The sequence below is a fragment of the Orcinus orca genome, chromosome 19, assembly GCF_937001465.1.
Source record: "Orcinus orca chromosome 19, mOrcOrc1.1, whole genome shotgun sequence".
Taxonomy (NCBI): domain Eukaryota; kingdom Metazoa; phylum Chordata; class Mammalia; order Artiodactyla; family Delphinidae; genus Orcinus; species Orcinus orca.
The window spans coordinates 28,768,082-28,787,873 of NC_064577.1; the positions used below are offsets into that span (position 1 = coordinate 28,768,082).

A 19,792-nucleotide genomic window follows, 5' to 3' on the forward strand; every position below is an offset into this window, starting at 1 on the left:
GAAGCCCCGCCCTTGCCAGTCCCAGCACCAACAGCTGGCGGGTCCCCAGGAAGCCCTCAGTTCAGGAGAAGCTCCAACGGTGCAGCAGCCTGATCCCCGTGTGACTTTTCCTTACGTGAGGTACGTCGGCATCAAGAACATCCTTCCTCAGTGAGGCTGAGGCTGAGCATCTTTTCTAGAAAAGATTCAGGCTCCCTGGTCCAGCTGCCAGGAAGTCGGCAGACCTGGGCACCAACAGGTTGACAGGAGGTTCATTCGCGTTCTCCTCCTCCAGGCCAGGCAGTACTTAACTGCTGACCCCAAATAAGATTCTGTCCCTCCCCTTGGAGGGCTTACGGGGGCACGCTGAGCCCCACCACCAATGGCTCCCCTCCTGAAGCTGTCACACCAGGTCCCAGGCAGGCTCCAATCCCACTCGGATCAACCAACCAGATCTGCCCCAGCACAAGAGCAGCCTGACATACTCTGGCTGGTCCTCTGGGGAAGATGGGCATGGAGAGGAGGCAGCAATTCCCCCATCACGGCAAAGAATAAACAGGTACAGCAAGGCAGGTGGTGACCATGGAAGGGGCGGCCATCAGGCCATCTGAGCCCCAGAGAACATCTGGCTGACTCTGGCCGCCACAGCTCTCTGTTCCCACCGCCATGCCACCCTGGAACAAGCTACCAGCAGCGCCTGCCTGCGGTCACTGCCCCAGCGTCCCAGCCGGTCTCTCGACTGTGGTCTCGCGGTCCCTCACGAGGGTTTCACTCTACACCTCAGATCTGTGCAGTTTACTGTACATATGTTACGCCTTATTGGAAACTACAGTAAAGCCACCGGTGCAAGAATCTTATTAGCAAAACTTGGCAGAGCAGACAAAACAGTTTTCTCCTGTTTTCCCAAACATTAACATTTGAAAGCAATCTACAGATAACAATCTTCAATACGACATATTTGCTTGTGGGTAATAACAAATTGCAGACCATAAAAAACTGAGGACAGGGTGTTCCCTGGTGGCCTAGTGGTTAGGATTCTGGGCTTCCACTGCCATGCCCTGGGTTCAATCCCTGGTCAGAGAACTGAGATCCCTCAAGCCGCACGGCAGTAACAAGATAATAATTAAAAAAATAAAAGTTAAAAAAAAAAAACTGAAGACAAATTAATTTTGTCCTTAGGAAAAGTCTCCTCGCTCTCCTTGGGAACTGGCTGCATACCCTGGAACACTGTCTCCTCATTCTAACTCCTACGGCGGCTTCCCATCTCAACTTCAACATCGCTCCTCCCAGGGGAGTCTCCTCAGGCCCCAGGCCAGACTATGCCATGGGCACCAACAGCATTCTCTACCTCTTCCCATCACATCATTCCCTTCGTGGTGATCATTTCAGAAGGATTTTCCGATCAGGGCCAGAAGTTAATTGAAAAAGTCAATTAAAGCAACGTTTGTGTACCCGAGATGTACGTTCTCTACACCTCTCATTTGAAATGGAAACATACAGACGCACATTCCTTGGTCAATCTTTTTGATGCAGGGCCGAGGTCTTTTCTCCAAGTGTGGGTTTGCCGACCAGAGTTCCTGAATTGTCTATTTGCTAATTTTGATTTCTTTAAGGCGGAATAAGAACTTGAAGACATCTGCAAGGAAACCTGAGTGTGAAATACTTCTGCATTTTTAGAAAATGTTTACAGTTGTCCTGTCCACATCTATTTTTGACAGGAACAGCTGGGTCCAAACCCCAAAGCAGTAACTTCTTAGCTGTGTGACCCTGGGTAGTTATTTAACCTCTCTGTGCCTGTTCCCCAGTTGTAAAACTGGGGTTTCAGCTATTATCACCACTTCATTTTTATGTAATGTTAAGTGCAATTACGTAATTACAAGTACAACTGCCACAAAACAGGTTTGGGAACAAGCAGCTGACGCTTAATAAGCATCCAACTAAGCTAATGGAGCGGAAGTCCGAGGGTGTGCTGAGACCAGCCTGCTGGCTCTGAGCATTCAGCAGGCCAAGGGCATTAGTCAGAGTGTTTTACAGAAGGAAATGCGAAGCGGCAGGTAAGCCAAGGTCAATTAAGCCAGGATAGTTAAGAAGGACTTCAAGGAACTTGCCCATCATCTCCTCCAGCCCCGGCTGCATGTCAGAATCACACGATGATGGCTTCCCTGGTGCTGCAGTGGTTAAGAATCCACCTGCCAATGCAGGTGGATTCTCAAACACATGTTTGAGCCCTGGTCCAGGAAGATCCCACATGCCACAGAGCAACTAAGCCGTGCACCACAACTACTGAGCCTGAGCTCTAGAGCCTGCGAGCCACAGCTACTGAGCCTGCCTATCACAACTGCCGAAGCCTGCGTGCCTAAAGCCCGCACTCCACAACAAGAGAAGCCACCGCAATGAGAAAGCCGCGCACCGCAACGAAGTGTAGCTCCCACTCGCCACTAGAGAAAGCCCGCGTGCAGCAACAAAGACCCAAAGCAGCCAAAAATTAAAATAATAAATTAAATAAATTTAAAAAAAACCCCACTAAATTGAAAAAAAAAAAGGAGAATCACCCAACAAGGTTTACCAAGCACAGGGCTCTGACACGCCCAGAGGCTGATCTCTGTGCTACCAGGTGGGGCCTGGGCACCGGCGTTCAGAAAAGCTCCCGGATGATTGGAACAGGCAGGGTTGAGGACCAGTACCCTATAATGTAACCCCTGGGAGGGCAGGGCCTGCCTCTCTCGCTCACGACTGGACACGCAGCACCTGGCGCAGTTCTTGGCCACCGTGGGCACTCGACTCCCGTCTTTCAAGGATGGAATGGCAGCCACCAGGTTCCACGAGAAGGGACACAGGCCCCACTCCTGCTTCCCGGCTGCCCCATCACACCAGGGGGTGGGAAGCCACACGAAGCAGCTGCGGCCGGGCCTAAGCGGCACACAAAGACACCAAGGGGGAAGCTGGGCCTCCACAGGAGCCTGGGGCCTCAATGGTGATAAACACCCACATGCTGGTTCCAGGAGGTGCCAGCTGGAGCTGTGGTTAATCATCAACCCGGCACCACAGGAAGTGAGCGGCCATGCATGGCAGCCCCAGCCCTGGGGCCTCCCGAGCTCTGGGCAGGTCCTTTCAGTAGACGGGTCATCCGGACTGAGAGGAGGGGCAGGACCCAGCCACAGGTGAGGTGGACGGGAGGCCTGGGGCAAGGGCCCCGGATCCAGTCTCTTCCCCCGCCCACCCCAAGTCTGACCTCTCTCAGCCAGGACACCTCAACCCACGCCCCTGAGCAGCCCCCCAAAACAGCATCACAAAAGTGCAGAACGCGGCGGAGGGGGTAAGTGTGAAAGGCTGAAAGAGAACGCGGTTGCTAGGCAATGGGCGCTAGCCCACCTTTGTTTGCTCTGGTGACAGCAAGCAGGTCTGGTCAGGGGCAGTCAGCAATGCGGCCACCTTTTCCTCCCAAGAGTTGCTTCTCTGAGACACAGTGCAGCTCTGGTCACCTGGCGGCTTCTTCAGCTCAGGCCCCCAAGGCGTGGGGCCTGAAGGATTACCCTGACCTGCCTGCCCTCGCTTAGGACACAGGAGTACAAACAGCAGACCCCGGTAACGGCTCCTTCCTTCTCCGCCTTTACTCCCTTCAACTGGCTACAGACTCACAGCCTGCCCATCTCAGCTGTGTTTCAAGATTAGTTAGTCCTTCTGTTTTCACCTGCCTCTAAGGAAGCCTACAGAGGCCTCAGCTTGAGACCATCCACTCCTGGGCTCCTGTGCTGATCTCTCAAAATGCTTCCCAAATGTTTGGCAACCGAGGCAGGAAACCCAGGAAGGGTCTAGAGCGCTGCTTTTTAGATCCTGGCTGAGCAGTTCTCAGGGATGGGAGAGAAAGTCCTGCTCACAGCAGGGCTGTTCAGGAAAGGACTGGAGAAGACAGAGGCAGCCTCCAGGAAGAACTCAAGGGACCCCCCTCTCTTGGTGCCAGTCCCTGCTTTTGCTTCTGTGGAGGAAGAAAGCCCATTTGTTGCTTGCTGGAGGCATTGAGCCCAATGACCCACCATCCCTTCAATGCCTGCTAGCTACAGAGGTGGCCGCCGTTCTCTGAGATCGCACCAGAGGGTGAAGTTGGGGGCAGGGAGTAGCACCTGGGACAGGGCCTTGGAGAAGCCCCTGCACTCAGGGCCTCTGTCCCCACTTTTCCAGGTTCACATGGACAGACTACTAACAAAACGCACCTGGAAGGATGAGTTCTGGCAGAACCCCGTCGACCAGGGGGGCCTGGTAGTGATCTGCTTGTTCATCATTACGGTCCTGTTTCTCATCTTGTTTGCTATTGTGTTTGGTTCACTCCCTGCACTCGATAGGGTCAACGAGTGTGAAGAGTCGTGACCTGACTTTCTGTGGGCCAAGAAGGGGGCCACTGTTATACACTCTCAAAACGCCATGTACCTTTTCTCCAAAGCCCTTCTAACAGTCTGGAATTACACATTTTTCATGTGATTATCTGATAAGTGCCTGTCTTCCCCACTGGTCCAAGCAACAAAAAGCAGGGGCTGGGTCTCTTTCTGTTCCCAATTGTACCCCCTTTTCTGATGTGCCCTCGCACAGAGTCAGTATCAATCAATATTTGCTGGTTGAATAAATGAATGAATGAACGAATGAGCAAATGAATGGATAAACAGAGGGATGCTGGGCCATTGGCTCCCCCAGCCTGGAGACCCCAGGAGTTGACAGAGCCCAGTACAATCTAGGCCTAAACCAAAGCTGTTTTTCCCATCTCAGGGTCCAGAGGCCTCTAGGCTGGAGGAAGGTTGCTTTGAACCTAATTACTGTTCCTTCTACACGCAAAGGTAAATTTGGCCCTGTCATAAATAATCAAATGCATTTCACGGCCATGCTCAGAGAAAGGAGCTGCACGCAAAGAAGAGAGGAAGCCATCTGGACGCCCCACGCTGGCCTCATTCATGTGACCCAAGTGTCTTTTCTCTTGGTCCAAGAGATGCCCAGGTATCCCTCACAGGGTCCCCCAGCCCCCATGCACCCCAGACCCTACAACACAGCCCTTGTAGAAATGTCCCCGCCTCTGCCGAAGCCATCAAGCAGGCCTGTCCCTCGCTGCCAAGTGCCCTCTCTTTGCAAATAGCTGCTTCAACGTCAACGTCAAACCAGGCTATTCTCAGAAAAAGGGCAAGTATCTGGTGAGGAAGGGGCTTTGCCTTCGTGTTATATACCATTTATGCAATGAAGAAACATTCCTTTCTACTCAAAGAGCAATTTCAAATCCAGCCATACCAGCTGTGTTCACTCCGTCCCAGGGCCTGGAAGTCCTGGAATCTGACGCCCTCATGTGTAGCAAATGAGATAGAAGAGATGAGGCTGCACACGGGGCAACAGGAGGCCCACTGATGCCCAGACCCTTGACACTCTAACAGGTCCCAGGTCTCTGGTATGAGACAGAAAGCAGAGGGCCCTGGGAGGACCTGTCCTCTTGCCTGGTGAGTTGCTGCAGCCCAGAGGGATATGGCAGAGCTAAGCTTCCAGACAGCTCCACAGAGCCTCATACTCACCCCAAACAAGAGTCCAGCCAGGGTGACTCCAAGCAGAGGGGACTCTGACAACTAGCAAGGACACTGAGCCCTTTCATGACAAGCGCTTTACTCAAGGAACCAAAGAAGGCCTAATTTAGCAACTCACTATGTTAGTGCCTGAAAAGGGCTCTGGTTGCAATGGCTGTGGGCAAGGGTGCCAACCACCTCTGCTGGGCGTGGTCTTGCCACAGAGGCCAAATGAGACATGGCAGCTTAGAGAAGCAAGTAGCTTCAGCCTAGGAGCCACAGACTTGGTGAATAGGAGGGGGTGGGAATCAGAACACATGGCCCAAATAAGTGCCTCTCTGGTTTCCAGAAGAAAGCCCCAAACATCTGGTGGGCACCACCAGTACCATGCACCTAATCAACTCCATGCTTCAAGAATCCAGTCTTACAAAACCCAAGATGGCATGTGTGTATGAAAATGTGCATATCACTGCAAACTGGGAAATGGGGGATTAGTGGCATCCATGAAGGATCTTAGTTCCCCGACTAGGGATTGAACCCCGGCCCTCGGCAGTGAAAGCACCGAGTCCTAACCACTGGACCGCCAGGGAACTCCCAACCACGACCTCTCTGGACAGTGGTCTGTTCATCTCTTAAGTCTGAAGCAATCAATTCTGCCTCATCTACCTTACAGGGTTGTCCAACGAGATCTGACCAGTGAGAGCAGAGGAATCAAACAGGTTTTTCGAGCAAAGGGCTACACAAATGCAAGTGCTCCCAGCTTGTCCAGAATGCTCTGGATGTCCCTCATACAGTGCGCCCACAGCTGCTCGTGCCCAGGGCTCTCCCGGCCACAGTCTGCCTGTTGCTGAGCAGCTATCAGGCTCTTTCATGGCCCCCACCGCCAGCAGATTCAGATCAAATAGATAAGTGGGTTCCAAGTAGGCAGGCTGGTGTTATGTTAGAAAAGTTGATTTCTCTCCAAGCACATTACCGCCCCTGCCCTCCCAAGACATAAACTGGGCCACACGTCTCTGCTTGGGTCTGGGATGAGAGTGACTACTCCACAAGTGAAGCAGTGGTACAGCGCAGTGGCACATTATCACCACAATGCCAATGGCTCAGAACTGGTCACATCTCTCGGAACTGAGTCACCCAGGGTGCCAGCCACTCCAGAAGTGGGTGGAGTGGGATGGGTGGATGACCACCCAAAATACTCAACGAATCCTCACAGTGCCAGAGTTTCTGGGGCCTTCCACAGAAAGGTGGGAGGGTACCAACTTCCATGCTCCGACAGGAAATATTCCCACACGATGGCTTTCAGCAGGCAGGGGTCCCTTGGTGGCCCAAGAACTGTCCTATGTTAGCTTGTTAACTAGCAGTGCTGGGAGAGGAAAAGATCTCACTAACACTTGTTTCCACACACAAGATAAGTCACTCACCCCGATTCTTCACAGAAGGCCACCAGGGCATCAAAGGCCAAGACAGCAGCTTTATCGGATGCTTTGTTCCCTCTCTTTTCCTGGAGACAAGAAACGACCATTCAGTAAAAGTCTTACATAGTTGGACTACAAATGTAGTAGCCCAACAAATGGTGAGAGAGAAAAATATCAAATGACACTAATAAAGCCATTCACAAAACAGAGTCCCCACACCTGACCATGCATCGGAATCACCTGGGTAACTTTAAAAGACCTGAGGCCCAATTCAGCAAGACTACTGAATTGAACTTTCTGAACCTGGAGCTCCAGGGAGTTTATATTTTCAAAAAGCTGCTCAGGTGATTCTCATGCAAAGGGCCCGGGGAATGGCATTTGGGAATCACTGTATAATATGACCTAATTTAATAGGGGTTAAATACATACACGAGTGTGTGAGGGAACATACTAACCTCTGTATGTGTGGAAGGACATACACTAAACGTTGACAGTCATTACTTCTGAGTGTTGGGATTATACGTTATTTGCCTTTTGGTACATGGCTATTTGTTAAATTTTCCTTTTAAAAAACTGTGAAGGGACTTCCCTGGCAGTCCAGTGGTTAAGACTTCGCCTTCCAATGCAGGGGTTGTGGGTTCGATCCCTGGTCGGGGAGCTAAGATCCCACATGCCTCGCAACCAAAACAGCAAAATGTAAAACAGAAGCAATATTGTAACAAATTCAATAAAGACTTTAAAAATGGTCCACATCAAAAAAAAAAATCTTAAAAAAAATTGTGAAAAAGTTTAAAATACAGAAGAGCCAAGAAAATATAGCAGACACTAATACCCAAGACATTCTCTATTCTTTCTGCTTCCGGAAGTTGAATGGTTCCCATCTCCCAAACACACAAATCCACATACTTCCTCTACTTCCATTCTCCCAATATATTTATATCACGATTTCTTATTACATCACAATTTCCCTTAAGGTGATTCTTCAGAGCTAACCGCTTGATTATATTTTTACTATTTCCCATGATCACATATCCTTCGACAACGTTGTTTCTCCTGCAATTAACAGCTGACCTGTTTTTTCATTTCCTTAGATTTCAGTGCATCACGAATACCCCCCCAAATGTTCTGATGTAATGAAAAATTCACTTCGGGAAGCGGGGGCCAATGATGGCAAGGTCCACTTTTATCTTTGGAAACGTCCTTCCTGGTGCCTTCCATCCCCATGTTCCACCTGGGCCTCTGCTCTCCAGGCCTGGTGCACAGCCGAGACTACCCTTCACTCTCGTCCTAGGACACTCCCTTTGCCTCGCTCCTGGGTCAGGTCTCCATCTTCCTTTCCTAGTTGACAGCCTCTGCAGTGGAGAACATCCTTTAGTAGCTTCTCCAAAGGAGAAAGTTTCTTAAAATCGTCTGTCTGAAAATGTCTTTATCCTACTTTCACACTAACTGATTGGCTGGGTAGGAAATTCTAGATGGGATGGTTTATTTAGCATTTGGAAGCACTGTTTCTCGTTTCGAATATTACAATGGTGAAAACTGGTGCTCTTTGGACTCCCCGTCCTCCATGTAACACCTCTCTGGAAGCTTTCTGGATCATCTCTTTTTATTTATTTTTTATTAAAAATTTTTTTTCCACTGCATTGGGTCTTCATTGCCATGCACAGGCTTTCTCAAGTTGCAGTGAGTCGGGGCTACTCTTCATTGCAGTGCACGGGCTTTTCATTGCGGTGGCTTCTCTTGTTGCAGAGCACAGGCTCCAGGCACATGGGCTTCAGTAGCTGTGGCACGCGGGCTCAGTAGTTGTGGCACACGGGCTTAGTCACTCTGCGGCATGTGGGATCTTCCCGGACCAGAGCTTGAACCCGTGTCCCCTGCATTGGCAGGTGGATTCTTAACCACTGTGCCACCAGGGAAGCCCCTGGATCATCTCTTTATCTCAAATGATCTCAAATGTCTCAATGATGAGCCCAGTGTGAGTTCTTGTAATTCACTGTGTTAGTAAGTTTTAAATAAATACCTTATACCTAATCACCTTACCGAAATCTTTTCCTTGTCTAATTTGAACTTCAGACAAGTTAATCACACTCCCTTAGGTCATGGCAAACTATCATCCTTGGTCCTCGCAAGACCTCTTCATTCCCAATCGCTACTTGCATCCACCTTCTCTCCCGTCATTCAAATTTATTCATTTATTCAATAAACACTTATTAAGCACTAAACTACATTCCCAGCACTGAGCTAGGCATTAATTACAGCTACACAGGAAAGGTTCCTGCTGTCATGGAACTTACATTTCAATATAGCAAACCTATAAAGTGAAACAGTAATAAATATGATTTTTATAAAAAGGAAGATACGAGACTTCCTGGGCCCCCAGCTATGCCTATTACCCTATGGGGAGTATTTACTATCATTTCTTCTTCACTCCCTATTGCTAGATATTTAGTTTGTTTCCGATTTTCTGTCCTCATGATCAATTCTACCATTCAAGCCCTTGAGCACATAAGGGCACACTGCCACTTTTATTTACTTATTTATTTTTGGCTGCATTTTTTGGTCTTCTTTGCTGTATGCAGGCTTTCTCGAGTTGCAGCGAGCAGGGGCTACTCTTCATTGCAGTGCGGGGGCTACTCTTCATTGCAGTGCGTGGGCTTCTCATTGCGGTGGCTTCTCTTGTTGCGGAGCACAGGCTCTAGGGTGCGTGGGCTCAGTAGCTGTGGCACACGGGCTTAGTTACTCCGTGGCATGTGGGATCTACCCGGACCAGGGACTGAACCCACGTCCCCTGCATTGGCAGGCTGATTCTTAACCACTGCACCCCCAGGCAAGTCCCCACTGCCACTCTTATTTCAGGTGATTTGGTTCCAGAAATAGGATATCTAGGTCAAAGGGTATCTGCATTTTAAAATTTAAATAGATATTGCTAGATTGCTTCCCCACAAAAGACTGTAACACTGCATTTTTCTCTTGGCGAAGTGTAGGCACTCTTTCCTTCACGTGCCCACTAGCAACAGGAGTTTGAGCTCTTTTACACACGCGTCAAATCATTTTACTTTAATTTGCATTTACCTGATTACTACCTAATTTGAACATCTTTAGACGAGCCATTTGGATGAGCTTTTCTGGGAACTTTCCTTTCATATCCTTTGTTTTTCTTGTCAGTTGGTGAAAACTCTCTATTTATTCTCAACTTCAACCTTTTGTTTGCGTTTTATATTAAATATTTTTCCAGATCTACAGTCTATTTGTTTACGGTATCTTTCACCACGTATATTTTTTCCATAGGTTCAGGATTTATAGAAACTTACTATTTTTTATATATTCAAATATTTGGTTTTTTAAAAGACAGCTTTCTGGATTTTTAATTTTCATTACAAAAATATCTTCACCATATCTCCAGCCCTAGGTGGCACACTGGACTAAATTTTGTTTAGTTTTTACATGAGGTCCTTAATCTGTCTTTTATATAAGGTGTCAAATGGGGCACTTTTATTTTATTCCCGCTGTGTCAGCACCAGCTATTAGACAATTCATTCTTTTCCCATTAAACTGAATTTATCAGCTTCATCAATATTAAACAATGTATTCTAGGACCTTTTTTTTTTTTGGTTTGTTTGTTCTTTGAATTTATTTTTTATACAGCAGGTTCTTATCTATTTTATACATATTAGTGTATACATGTCAATCCCAATCTCCCAATTCATCCTACCACCATCCCCCCTGCCACTTTCCCCCCTTGGTGTCCATACGTTTGTTCTCTACATCTGTGTCTCTATTTCTGCCTTGCAAACCAGTTCATCTGTACCATTTTTATAATAAATCGGTGTTGAATTTTGTCAAAAGCTTTTTCTGCATCTATTGAAATGATCATATGGTTATTCTTCAGTTTGTTAATAAGGTGTATCACATTGATTGCTTTGCGTATATTGAAGAATCCTTGCATCCCTGAGATAAATCCCACTTGATCATGGTGTATGATTCTTTTAATGTGTTGCTGGATTCTGTTTGCTAGTATTTTGTTGAGAATTTTTGCATCTATGTTCATCAGTGATGCTGGTCTGTAATTTTCTTTTTTTGTGACATCTTTGTCTGGTTTTGGTATCAGGGTGATGGTCGCCTCGTAGAATGAGTTTGGGAGTGTTCCTCTGCAATTTTTGGGAAGAGTTTGAGAAGGATGGGTGTTAGCTCTTCTCTAAATGTTTGAAAGAATTCACCTGTGAAGCCATCCAGTCCTGGACTTTTGTTTGTGGGGAGATTTTTGTTGCTGTCGTTGGAAGATTTTTAATCACAGTTTCAATTTTATTACTTGTGCTTGGTCTGTTCATATTTTCTATTTCTTCCTGGTTCAGTCTTGGAAGGTTATACCTTTCCAAGAATTTGTCCATTTCTTCCAGGTTGTCCATTTTATTGGCATAGAGTAGTAGTAGTCTCTTATGATGCTTTGTATTTCTGCAGTGTCCATTGTAAATTCTCCTTTCTTATTCTAATTTAATCGATTTGAGTCCTCTCCCTCTTTTTCTTGAAGAGTGTAGCTAAAGGTTTATCAATTTTGTTTATCTTCTCAAAAAACCAGCTTTTATTTTTATTTTTTGATTTATTTATTTATTGGCTGTGTTGGGTTTTTCATTGCTGCAAGCGGGCTTTCTCTAGTTGCGGCGAGCGCGGGCTACCCTTCGCTGCAATGCACGGGCTTCTCATTGTGGTGGCTCCTCTCGTTGTGGAGCATGGCTCTTGCCATGCAGGCTTCAGTAGTTGCAGCACACGGGCTCAGTAGTTGTGGTGCACGGGCTTAGTTGCTCTGCGGCACGTGGGATCTTCCTGGACCAGGGCTCGAACCCGTGTCCCCTGCATTGGCAGGCAGATTCCTAACCATTGCGCCACCAGGGAAGCCCCAGCTTTTAGTTTTATTGATCTTTGCTACTGTTTTCTTTGTTTCTATTTCATTTATTTCTGCTCTGATCTTTTGATTTCTTTTCTCCTACTAACTTTGGGTTTTGTTTGTTCCTCTTTCTCTAGTTACTTTAGGTGTAAAGTTAGATTGTTTGAGATTTTTCTTGTTTCTTGAGGGAGGACTGTATTGCTATAAACTTCCCTCTTAGAACTGCTTTTGCTGCATCCCATAGGTTTTTTTTTTTTTTTTTTTTTTTTGCGGTATGCAGGCGTCTCACTGTTTTGGCCTCTCCCGTTGTGGAACACAGGCTCCAGACGTGCAGGCTCAGCGGCCACGGCTCACAGGCCCAGCCGCTCCGCGGCATGCGGGATCCTCCCGGACCAGGGCACGAACCCATGTCCCCTGCATTGGCAGGCGGACTCTCAACCACTGCACCACCAGGGAAGCCCCCATAGGTTTTTTTTTTTTTTTTTTTTCCCCATAGGTTTTTGATCATCGTGTTTTCGTTGTCATTTGTTTCTAGGTATTTTCTGATTTCCTCTTTGACTTCTTCAGTGATCTCTTGGTTATTTAGTGACATATTATTTAGCCTCCATGTGTTTGTGTTTTTTACGTTTATTTCCCTGTAACTGATTTCTAATCTCATAGTGTTGTGGTCAGAAAAGATGCTTGATACGATTTCAATTTTCTTAAATTTACCGAGGCTTGATTTGTGACCCAAGATGTGATCTATCTTGGAGAATGTTCTGTGTGCACTTGAGAAGAAAGTGTAATCTGCTGCTTTCAGATGGAATGTCCTATAAATATCAATTAAATCTATCTGGTCTATTGTGTCACTTAAAGGTTGTGTTTCCTCATTAATTTTCTGTCTGGATGATCTGTCCATTGGTGTAAGTGAGGTGTTAAAGTCCCCCACTATTATTGTGTTACTGTCAATTTCCTCTTTTACAGCTGTTAGCATTTGCCTTATGAATTGAGGTGCTCCTATGTTGGGTACATATACTTTGATCATTATGCAGTGTCCTTCCTTGTCTCTTGTAACATTCTTTAAAGTCTATTTTATCTAATATGAGTATTAGTACTCCAGCTTTCTTTTGATTTCCATTTGCATGGAATATCTTTTTCCATCCCCTCACTTTCAGTCTGTATGTGTCCCTAGGTCTGAAGTGGGTCTCTTGTAGACAGCATATATATGGGTTTTGTTTTTGTATCCATTCAGCAAGCCTGTGTCTTTTGTTGGAGCATTTAACCCGTTGACATTTAAGGTAATTATCGATATGTATGTTCCTATTACCATTTTCTTAATTGTTTTGGGTTTGTTTTTGTAGGTCCTTTTCTTCTCTTGTGTTTCCCACTTAGAGAAGTTCCTTTAGCATTTGTTGTAGAGCTGGTTTGGTAGTGCTGAATTCTCTTAGCTTTTGCTTGTCTGTAAAGCTTTTGATTTCTCCATCGAACCTGAATGAGATCCTTGCTGGGTAGAGTAATCTTGGTTGTAGGTTCTTCCCTTTCATTACTTTAAATATATCATGCCACTCCCTTCTGGCTTGTAGAGTTTCTGCTGAGAAATCAGCTGTTAACCTTATGGGAGTTCCCTTGTATGTCATTTGTTGTTTTCTCTAGGACTTATTAATTCTCTCTTATTAATTCTCTCATCTGTTCCAATGGCTGTTACTGTATTACATGGATTTGATCGGGGTAGCAGCACAGCATATTCTGATGCTGGGTTAAGCACACCCCCTTCATCATTCTTCTTTTTCATACTTTTCCTGGCTGTTCTTGAGCACTTATTCTTGCACATAAATTCTAAGATTCTACTTCCCAATAGAAGTTTTTTGGGATTTCAATTGGGACTTCATAAAATACTTATATTAACTTTGAGGAGAAAAGGCAGTTTTAAGTCTTCCCAATCACTTTTGTATCTGTACAGTTTGTTTTCTTTCAATGAGGTTTTAGTTTTCTCATCTAAATCAGTGGCTCTCATCCCTGGCTGCATATTAACATCAACTGGGGAGGTTTTAAAAAAATTCTCTTGATAAGAACCTGTAACATTTACTTCTAGGTATTTTATAAGTTTTATTCTTGCAAATTAAACATGTTTTCATTTCTATTCCTAGGTATTTACAGTAATGTTTCTCTTATGTTCAGCCATCTTGCCAAGTTTTCTTATGAATCCTAGTAGATTTCTAGTAGAGTCTTTGGGGTTTCCTAGGCAGACATTTGTTAAAATTTCTATCTGCTGGTGTCTTTTCTCCTTGTCCCTGTGAGTTTATATACTTTTCATCCTTTTATCGTCCTTTTGGTGGGGATCAGGAATAAGCCCTTGTGTTCAATCTTTCTTATAAGGAAAAGTCGATGTGCATCCTTTTGCAACGTCACACATTATGTTTTGGGGGGGTTTAATCCATGTTGATTCATGGAGAGTTACTGCTTCATTTTTAACTGCTCTGGACCATTCCACTGTGTGACTAGCCCACTGTTTACTTACCCCACACCCCACAGAGGAAGAGTTTTATTTCCCCACTGTGTTGTTGCAGCCAACATCCCTGTATACCCTCATACAGTCCATCATGTGCACTGACACCCTGTCTACCTAGATGTGGAACTGCTGAGTCGCAGTGCACCAGGCCCCTCCACGTACACGTGTCACCTCGTCTCTTCAAAGAAGCCGTTCTAGCTTATAATCCTGACCATGTCATGAGCTGCCCTCTCCCCACATCCTTGCCAACAGTGACTATGAAGATGTTTTACACTTTGGCCAGTCTGATGGGTATAAAATGATAGCTTGTCACCTGATTTGCATTTCTCTGATTCCTAAGTGAGGCTGAGCATCTCTTTGTATGTTTTTTTTTTTCTCTTTGTATGTTTATTAGATATTCTGGTTTCCTCTTCTGTGAAATCCATCCTTTTTGCTATGTAGCTGTTTGCCTTTTACTGTTTTACCTGCAGGAGTTCTATACAACCAGCCAATGATGTCTATCATGATGAAATCCCCAAATGGCTCATTTTTTCACTTTGTTTATGGTGTCTGTCACTATAAAGAAAATTTTAGCTCGAATTTAGTCAAACAGATCAAGTCTTCTTTGATGATTTCTGCTTTTAAAAATCTTGACATAGGGACTTCCCTGGTGGTCCAGTGGGTAAGACTCTGTGCTTCCAATGCAGGGGGCCCAGGTTCGATCCCTGGTCAGGGAACTAGATCCTGCACACATGCCACAACTAAGAGCTCACATGCCGCAATGAAGATTCCACATGCTGCAACTAAGACTGGTGCAGCCAAAATAAATTAATTAAAAAAAAAAATCTTGACATACTCTTCCCTTCCTCAAGGCCATGAAATATTTTCTCCCCAGTTTTACAGTTTTTTTTTTTTTTTTTTTGCGGTACGCGGGCCTCTCACTGTTGTGGCCTCTCCCGTTGCAGAGCACAGGCTCCGGACGCGCAGGCTCAGCCAGGCTCAGCGGCCATGGCTCACAGGCTCAGCCGCTCCGCGGCATGTGGGATCTTCCCGGACCGGGCACGAACCCGCGTCCCCCGCATCGGCAGGCAGACTCTCAGCCACTGCGCCACCAGTTTTACAGTTTTTTGAGGTCTTTAATCCACCTGTAATTCATATGTATATGGCATGGGAGGTAGTGTTCTATTTTATCTTTTTCTAGAATAAATTATTCAACAGTTCGTCATTTTCCTGTTGATTTCTAATGCCACCTATCATACACCAAGTTCTGTTATATTCCTGAGTCTGTGTCTAGGTTCTCTACAAAGAATATGCAACCAGTTTTTAAAAAAGGCTAAAATCAAAGAACTTACAACAATATGGGAAAGTGCTTATGTAACAATGCTAATTTAAAACAAGGCAGGATTGATCTTGACTATGTAAAATAACACACACACAACAGACTGTACGAAGATCAATTAAGTATAAAGAAAAAAGTCTAACCTAGTTATAAGCTATCCACCAACACCCCATTCCCCACCTTGCTGTACCTTCTAGCCTCAGGAGCAGCCCTCCAGATTACAGAAGCTCCATCTGGGTTCAGAAATTGCAGAGCGGTGGGTTCGGACAAGAAGGGCTCCTACTGCCCAGGACTTACCTGGAGTTTTGCTACTTCCTTCCTGATCAGGAAGCTGACTTGGTCCCGGTCATTCCTAGAGTAATACAGACGGCACCAGGAAGGCTTTCCGTCTCTGCCCGCCCGGCCAGACTCCTGGTAGTACCCAGCCATAGACTTGGCAATATTCCAGTGGGCGACAAACCTGTAAGATCCAAGGGTCAAGCAGCATGAGATGTGGCAGAAAAGCTGAGGGGAGAAGTGACTCCCAGTCAGCGGAGCAGGGGTCTCCACAGGGACCAGAAGTAGGAGGCTGGCAGGCAGAGAGGCAGAGATAGGCCCCAGAGTAAGCATGGCTAGGACCCTGCAGTCCTTCAGCAGGCCTTCTCGCCATGGAGCAGCTCATGGAAAAACTAGCGGACTTAACGAAACAAGATTAGGACACTTATGAGCTGGGTAAGTCCTTTATAACATCTTTGAAGAGGAAAAAGGATAATACTTATGAAGTACCTACTATGAGCCAGTGTATATATTTGTCTTGTTAAATCATTACAGTGGGGCTTCCCTGGTGGCACAGTGGTTGAGAGTCCGCCTGCCGATGCAGGGGACACGGGTTTGTGCCCCGGTCTGGGAAGATCCCACATGCCACTAGGCCCGTGAGCCATGGCCGCTGAGCCTGTGCGTCCGGAGCCTGTGCTCCGCAACTGGAGAGGCCACAACAGTGAGAGGCCCGCGTACCGCAAAAAAAAAAAAAAAAAAAAAAATCATTACAGTCACCATCATGTGAGGTAGTCTCATTTTATAGACAATGAATGTGGGATTCAGAGAGGTAAATTTGTACAAGGGGACAGCAGAGCTAGGATTTGAGCCTAGGAGTGTCTGACTCCAAAGTTGATCCATTATAAGACACAGCTGACCCAGGATTCAAACCTTGATTCCAAAGTCCACGTTATCTCAAGTATAGTTCACAGTCTAATTCCTACCCTGACCAACTCAGGGTCACTATGAGGCTTAACAAGACCAGGTATGCAAAAGTGCTCTGTAAATCACACAAGGCATTACTGTTGGTGTTAATCAGAGCAAAGGGCTTCAGGCTGCAGCCCAAAATGTCTCCAGAAGGTCAAGCATGCCTGGAGGTAAAAGACTTCCCAACAGTGGCCAGTGTGGGGCTAGGAGGCTGGGATGTACCCACCTCTTCTGGACTGTCCAGTAAACAGTAACAAGGAGTGACGGGAACGAGATCTTTGCCTTCAGTTTTGCACAGGGAGCAGTTTTAAGATAGTTCATTCCACCCCCTCACAGGCTCCAGATGCTAAGGTGGGAGTGAGCGGGGCTGTGTTAAAGGGTGAGCCTGATGGTCTGCATGCTGCCCCCTCTTCTGGGGGATGGAAGAACCGTGCTGTGCCATCACCAGGGAGCAGAGGAACTGTGCACAGAACCTGTCAGCGTTTGGACTATGTACCAGGGACCCTATCCTGGGGCCTCCTTCCCCTCTGGCCCTAGAAGGACACACAGACCTGGCTCCCCAGACAGAGCACCAGGAGGCCCACCCCCCTCCCCCGGAGCCAGGCCCCAACTGGCAAAGTCAGACAAGAACAAGGGCTCACCTGACATTGGCTTTGTCCACTCCCATTCCAAAACTAATAGTTGCAACAATTACAGGGACCTTCTCCTCCATCCACTCGTTCTGCACCAGCGTTCTTTCAGGAGCCTTCAGTCCTAGAAAAGAGGGGAAGGTGAGGAAGGGAACTTGCATTTCCCTTGGGTTTCCCCTGAGGTCTACCTGGGGTCTGACACTGTGCTGGGCACAGTACACACACTGAATCCATCACTTACCAGCTGTATGACCTCAGGCCAGGCACTTAACCCACCAAGCCTGAGCCAGTAAACATAGAGACCCAGGCCTGTGTGTGGCACAGAGCACTCCACAAATGTGACAGCCAGGATTCAAACCCAAGTCCATTGGCCTCCAGAGCCTGTGCTCTTTCCATGATACCAATACCTGGGCTAAAAAAACTCATCATCTGCTGCTGGGTGGGCACAGGGTGACAATAAGAATTCAGGAGTCACAATTCTCCTTTTAGATCTCATTTGGGTCTAGACTCCTTTTTGTGAATTTAAGTGAATCACTTTAGCTCTGCCTGGGTATCTGGAAAAAGATGATGGACCACCTGATTATCCAGGATTCTTAAGGAACAAAAGACCAGCTAAGAGGCTTCTGAGAGTAAGGAGGGCCACGTGGCCCAGGTGCCCCTTACCTGCGTGGTACGCCTTGGCATTCACGCCCCTGTAACTGAGCTCTATAGCCAGCTGTTCACAGGCCTCCCTGGTCCTGCAGTAGACAATGCCGCAGCCGGACAACAACTGAAAGGGGAGACACGGGAAGAAAATAAGCATTGGGAAGAACAAAACAACCCATCGCACTGCAGCCTGCTCTTTTTATTTATTTATTTATTTATTGGCCGCATCACGCGGCTTGTACGACCTTAGTTCTCTGACCAGGGACTGAACTCACGCCCCAGCAGTGAAAGAGCCAGGTCCCCACCACTGGTCCGCTTAAAAAGCAGCTCTAACTCTCTCTCGTCAGGCTCACGGTCTCCTCTGAGGCAGACCATCTAGCACAGCCCTGCTACTTTCTAACAAGGCAGGACCAAAGCAGCTCAAAACCCAACTTTTCTAACCCTTGCCTCCTCCCCACGAGCCTTGGATAGGTCTGCAAAGGCCCCCCCACAGGAGGACTCCAGGACACGGGAACCCCAGTAAGGGGGACAAGGCCAGGAAACCAAAGGGACAACTCTGTGCACGAGTTTTAAGAAGCTATGGCTAGTCCTGGCTGAGGAAGCTAGAAAAGCAAAGAGCTTGGAAATGAGAATCCTTCTCTAGGCCGCACACAGCAGCCCGCCGCCCCTGATGTACCTCGGCCCCCCAACCTCAATGCCCTCACCCCTTTATCAGCCTTCTGTCCAAGAGCCTTAAGGCAGAAGTCCCTCAGGTTCCCGTAGGGATCAGGAAGCAGTTCCTTGAACTGCACATCATAGAAGAGGTTGGCCCGGAAGCAGGGAGTCTTGAAGGTGGCAACTGGCTGCTTCAGCTGCAGGGCGGCAAACACATCCTCTCGGACCTGCGGGGTGGCTGTGGCAGTGAGAGCCACACAGGGGGCGTGGGCCAGGCGGGGGCGCAGGGCTCCCAGACGCAAGTAGTCAGGACGGAAGTCGTGACCCCACTGGGAAACACAATGAGCTTCATCCACCACGAGGTAGGAGAGCAGGTGGCGAGACGCCAAGGAGTTTAGGGCGGGCTGGAAGGAGGCAGAAGCCGCCATCTCTGGCGTGATGTACAGAAGCTTGGTCCAGGGCTTTTCCTGCTCCAGGTCACAGAGCAGCTCCTTCTTCTGCTGTGCCGAGAGCTTTGAGTTCAGGGTACTCACTTGGACCTTCAGGGCCAGCAAGTGGTCCACTTGGTCCTGAGGGCAGAAGCGGGAGAGGGGACTATAAGTGGCCCTCAGGCCTCAGTGGTAAACGTCACTGTGACTCCCTGGGGTATTTCACAGCCATAAAACATCCTTCTCCTACCCTCTAACGTGTCTTCTCTTTGCATAAAAAGAAGTACAGATGTGTGGAGCCAGACAGATGTGGATTTAATCCCGCCTCAATTACCACATGCTCTTCAGCTGGTTCTTAACCTTAACCTTTCAATTTTCTCACTCTCATTCTTTCACTTTACTGTAAAAAGAGTAAAACTACCTAATAGGATTGTTTTAAGAATTAAATGAAAATTTATACTTGGAAGGTACGTTAATGCCCCTAAACACTTAGCACAGAGCCTGAGACTAGTACACACTCACTAAGCATTGTTACTGTTGTTCTCTATCCTCTCTGTCTCTCTCTCCTTTTCTTCATGGTGGATGGCTCCTAACCAACAGCCACA

At 47.1% G+C, this 19,792-nt stretch overlaps 2 protein-coding genes and 1 non-coding gene across 7 annotated transcripts in view; 2 read left to right on the plus strand and 1 right to left on the minus strand.

The window, feature by feature from the left end:
- The window catches only part of RECQL5 (RecQ like helicase 5), a 38,170-nt gene that overhangs the window by 15,620 nt on the left and 2,758 nt on the right, over positions 1 to 19,792 (minus strand). For 3 of the 4 annotated variants that reach the window (XM_033438492.2, XM_049702211.1, XM_049702212.1), the window contains exons 3-7: positions 18,810 to 19,328; positions 18,124 to 18,229; positions 17,473 to 17,584; positions 15,908 to 16,070; positions 6,932 to 7,011 (exon numbers count right to left, since the gene is read on the minus strand). In XM_033438492.2, coding sequence (XP_033294383.1) covers positions 6,932 to 7,011; positions 15,908 to 16,070; positions 17,473 to 17,584; positions 18,124 to 18,229; positions 18,810 to 19,328 — 980 coding nt within the window. The remainder of the gene's footprint in view (positions 1 to 6,931; positions 7,012 to 15,907; positions 16,071 to 17,472; positions 17,585 to 18,123; positions 18,230 to 18,809; positions 19,329 to 19,792) is intronic. The other variant, XM_033438491.2, reaches the window with a different exon arrangement.
- On the plus strand, positions 2,902 to 4,455 carry SMIM6 (small integral membrane protein 6). Of its 2 annotated transcripts, XM_049702227.1 has the most exons (3): positions 2,902 to 3,140; positions 3,221 to 3,295; positions 4,159 to 4,455. In XM_049702227.1, exon 3 carries the CDS (start codon positions 4,165 to 4,167, stop codon positions 4,342 to 4,344), a length of 180 nt encoding a protein of 59 aa, XP_049558184.1. In that variant the 5' UTR covers positions 2,902 to 3,140; positions 3,221 to 3,295; positions 4,159 to 4,164; the 3' UTR covers positions 4,345 to 4,455. The 2 variants fall into 2 exon arrangements, with proteins under 2 accessions (XP_049558184.1, XP_049558183.1); XM_049702226.1 differs by having other exon boundaries at positions 3,137 to 3,564.
- On the plus strand, positions 14,936 to 15,008 carry TRNAG-UCC (transfer RNA glycine (anticodon UCC)). The gene has a single exon. It is a non-coding gene; the product is annotated as a tRNA-Gly (tRNA).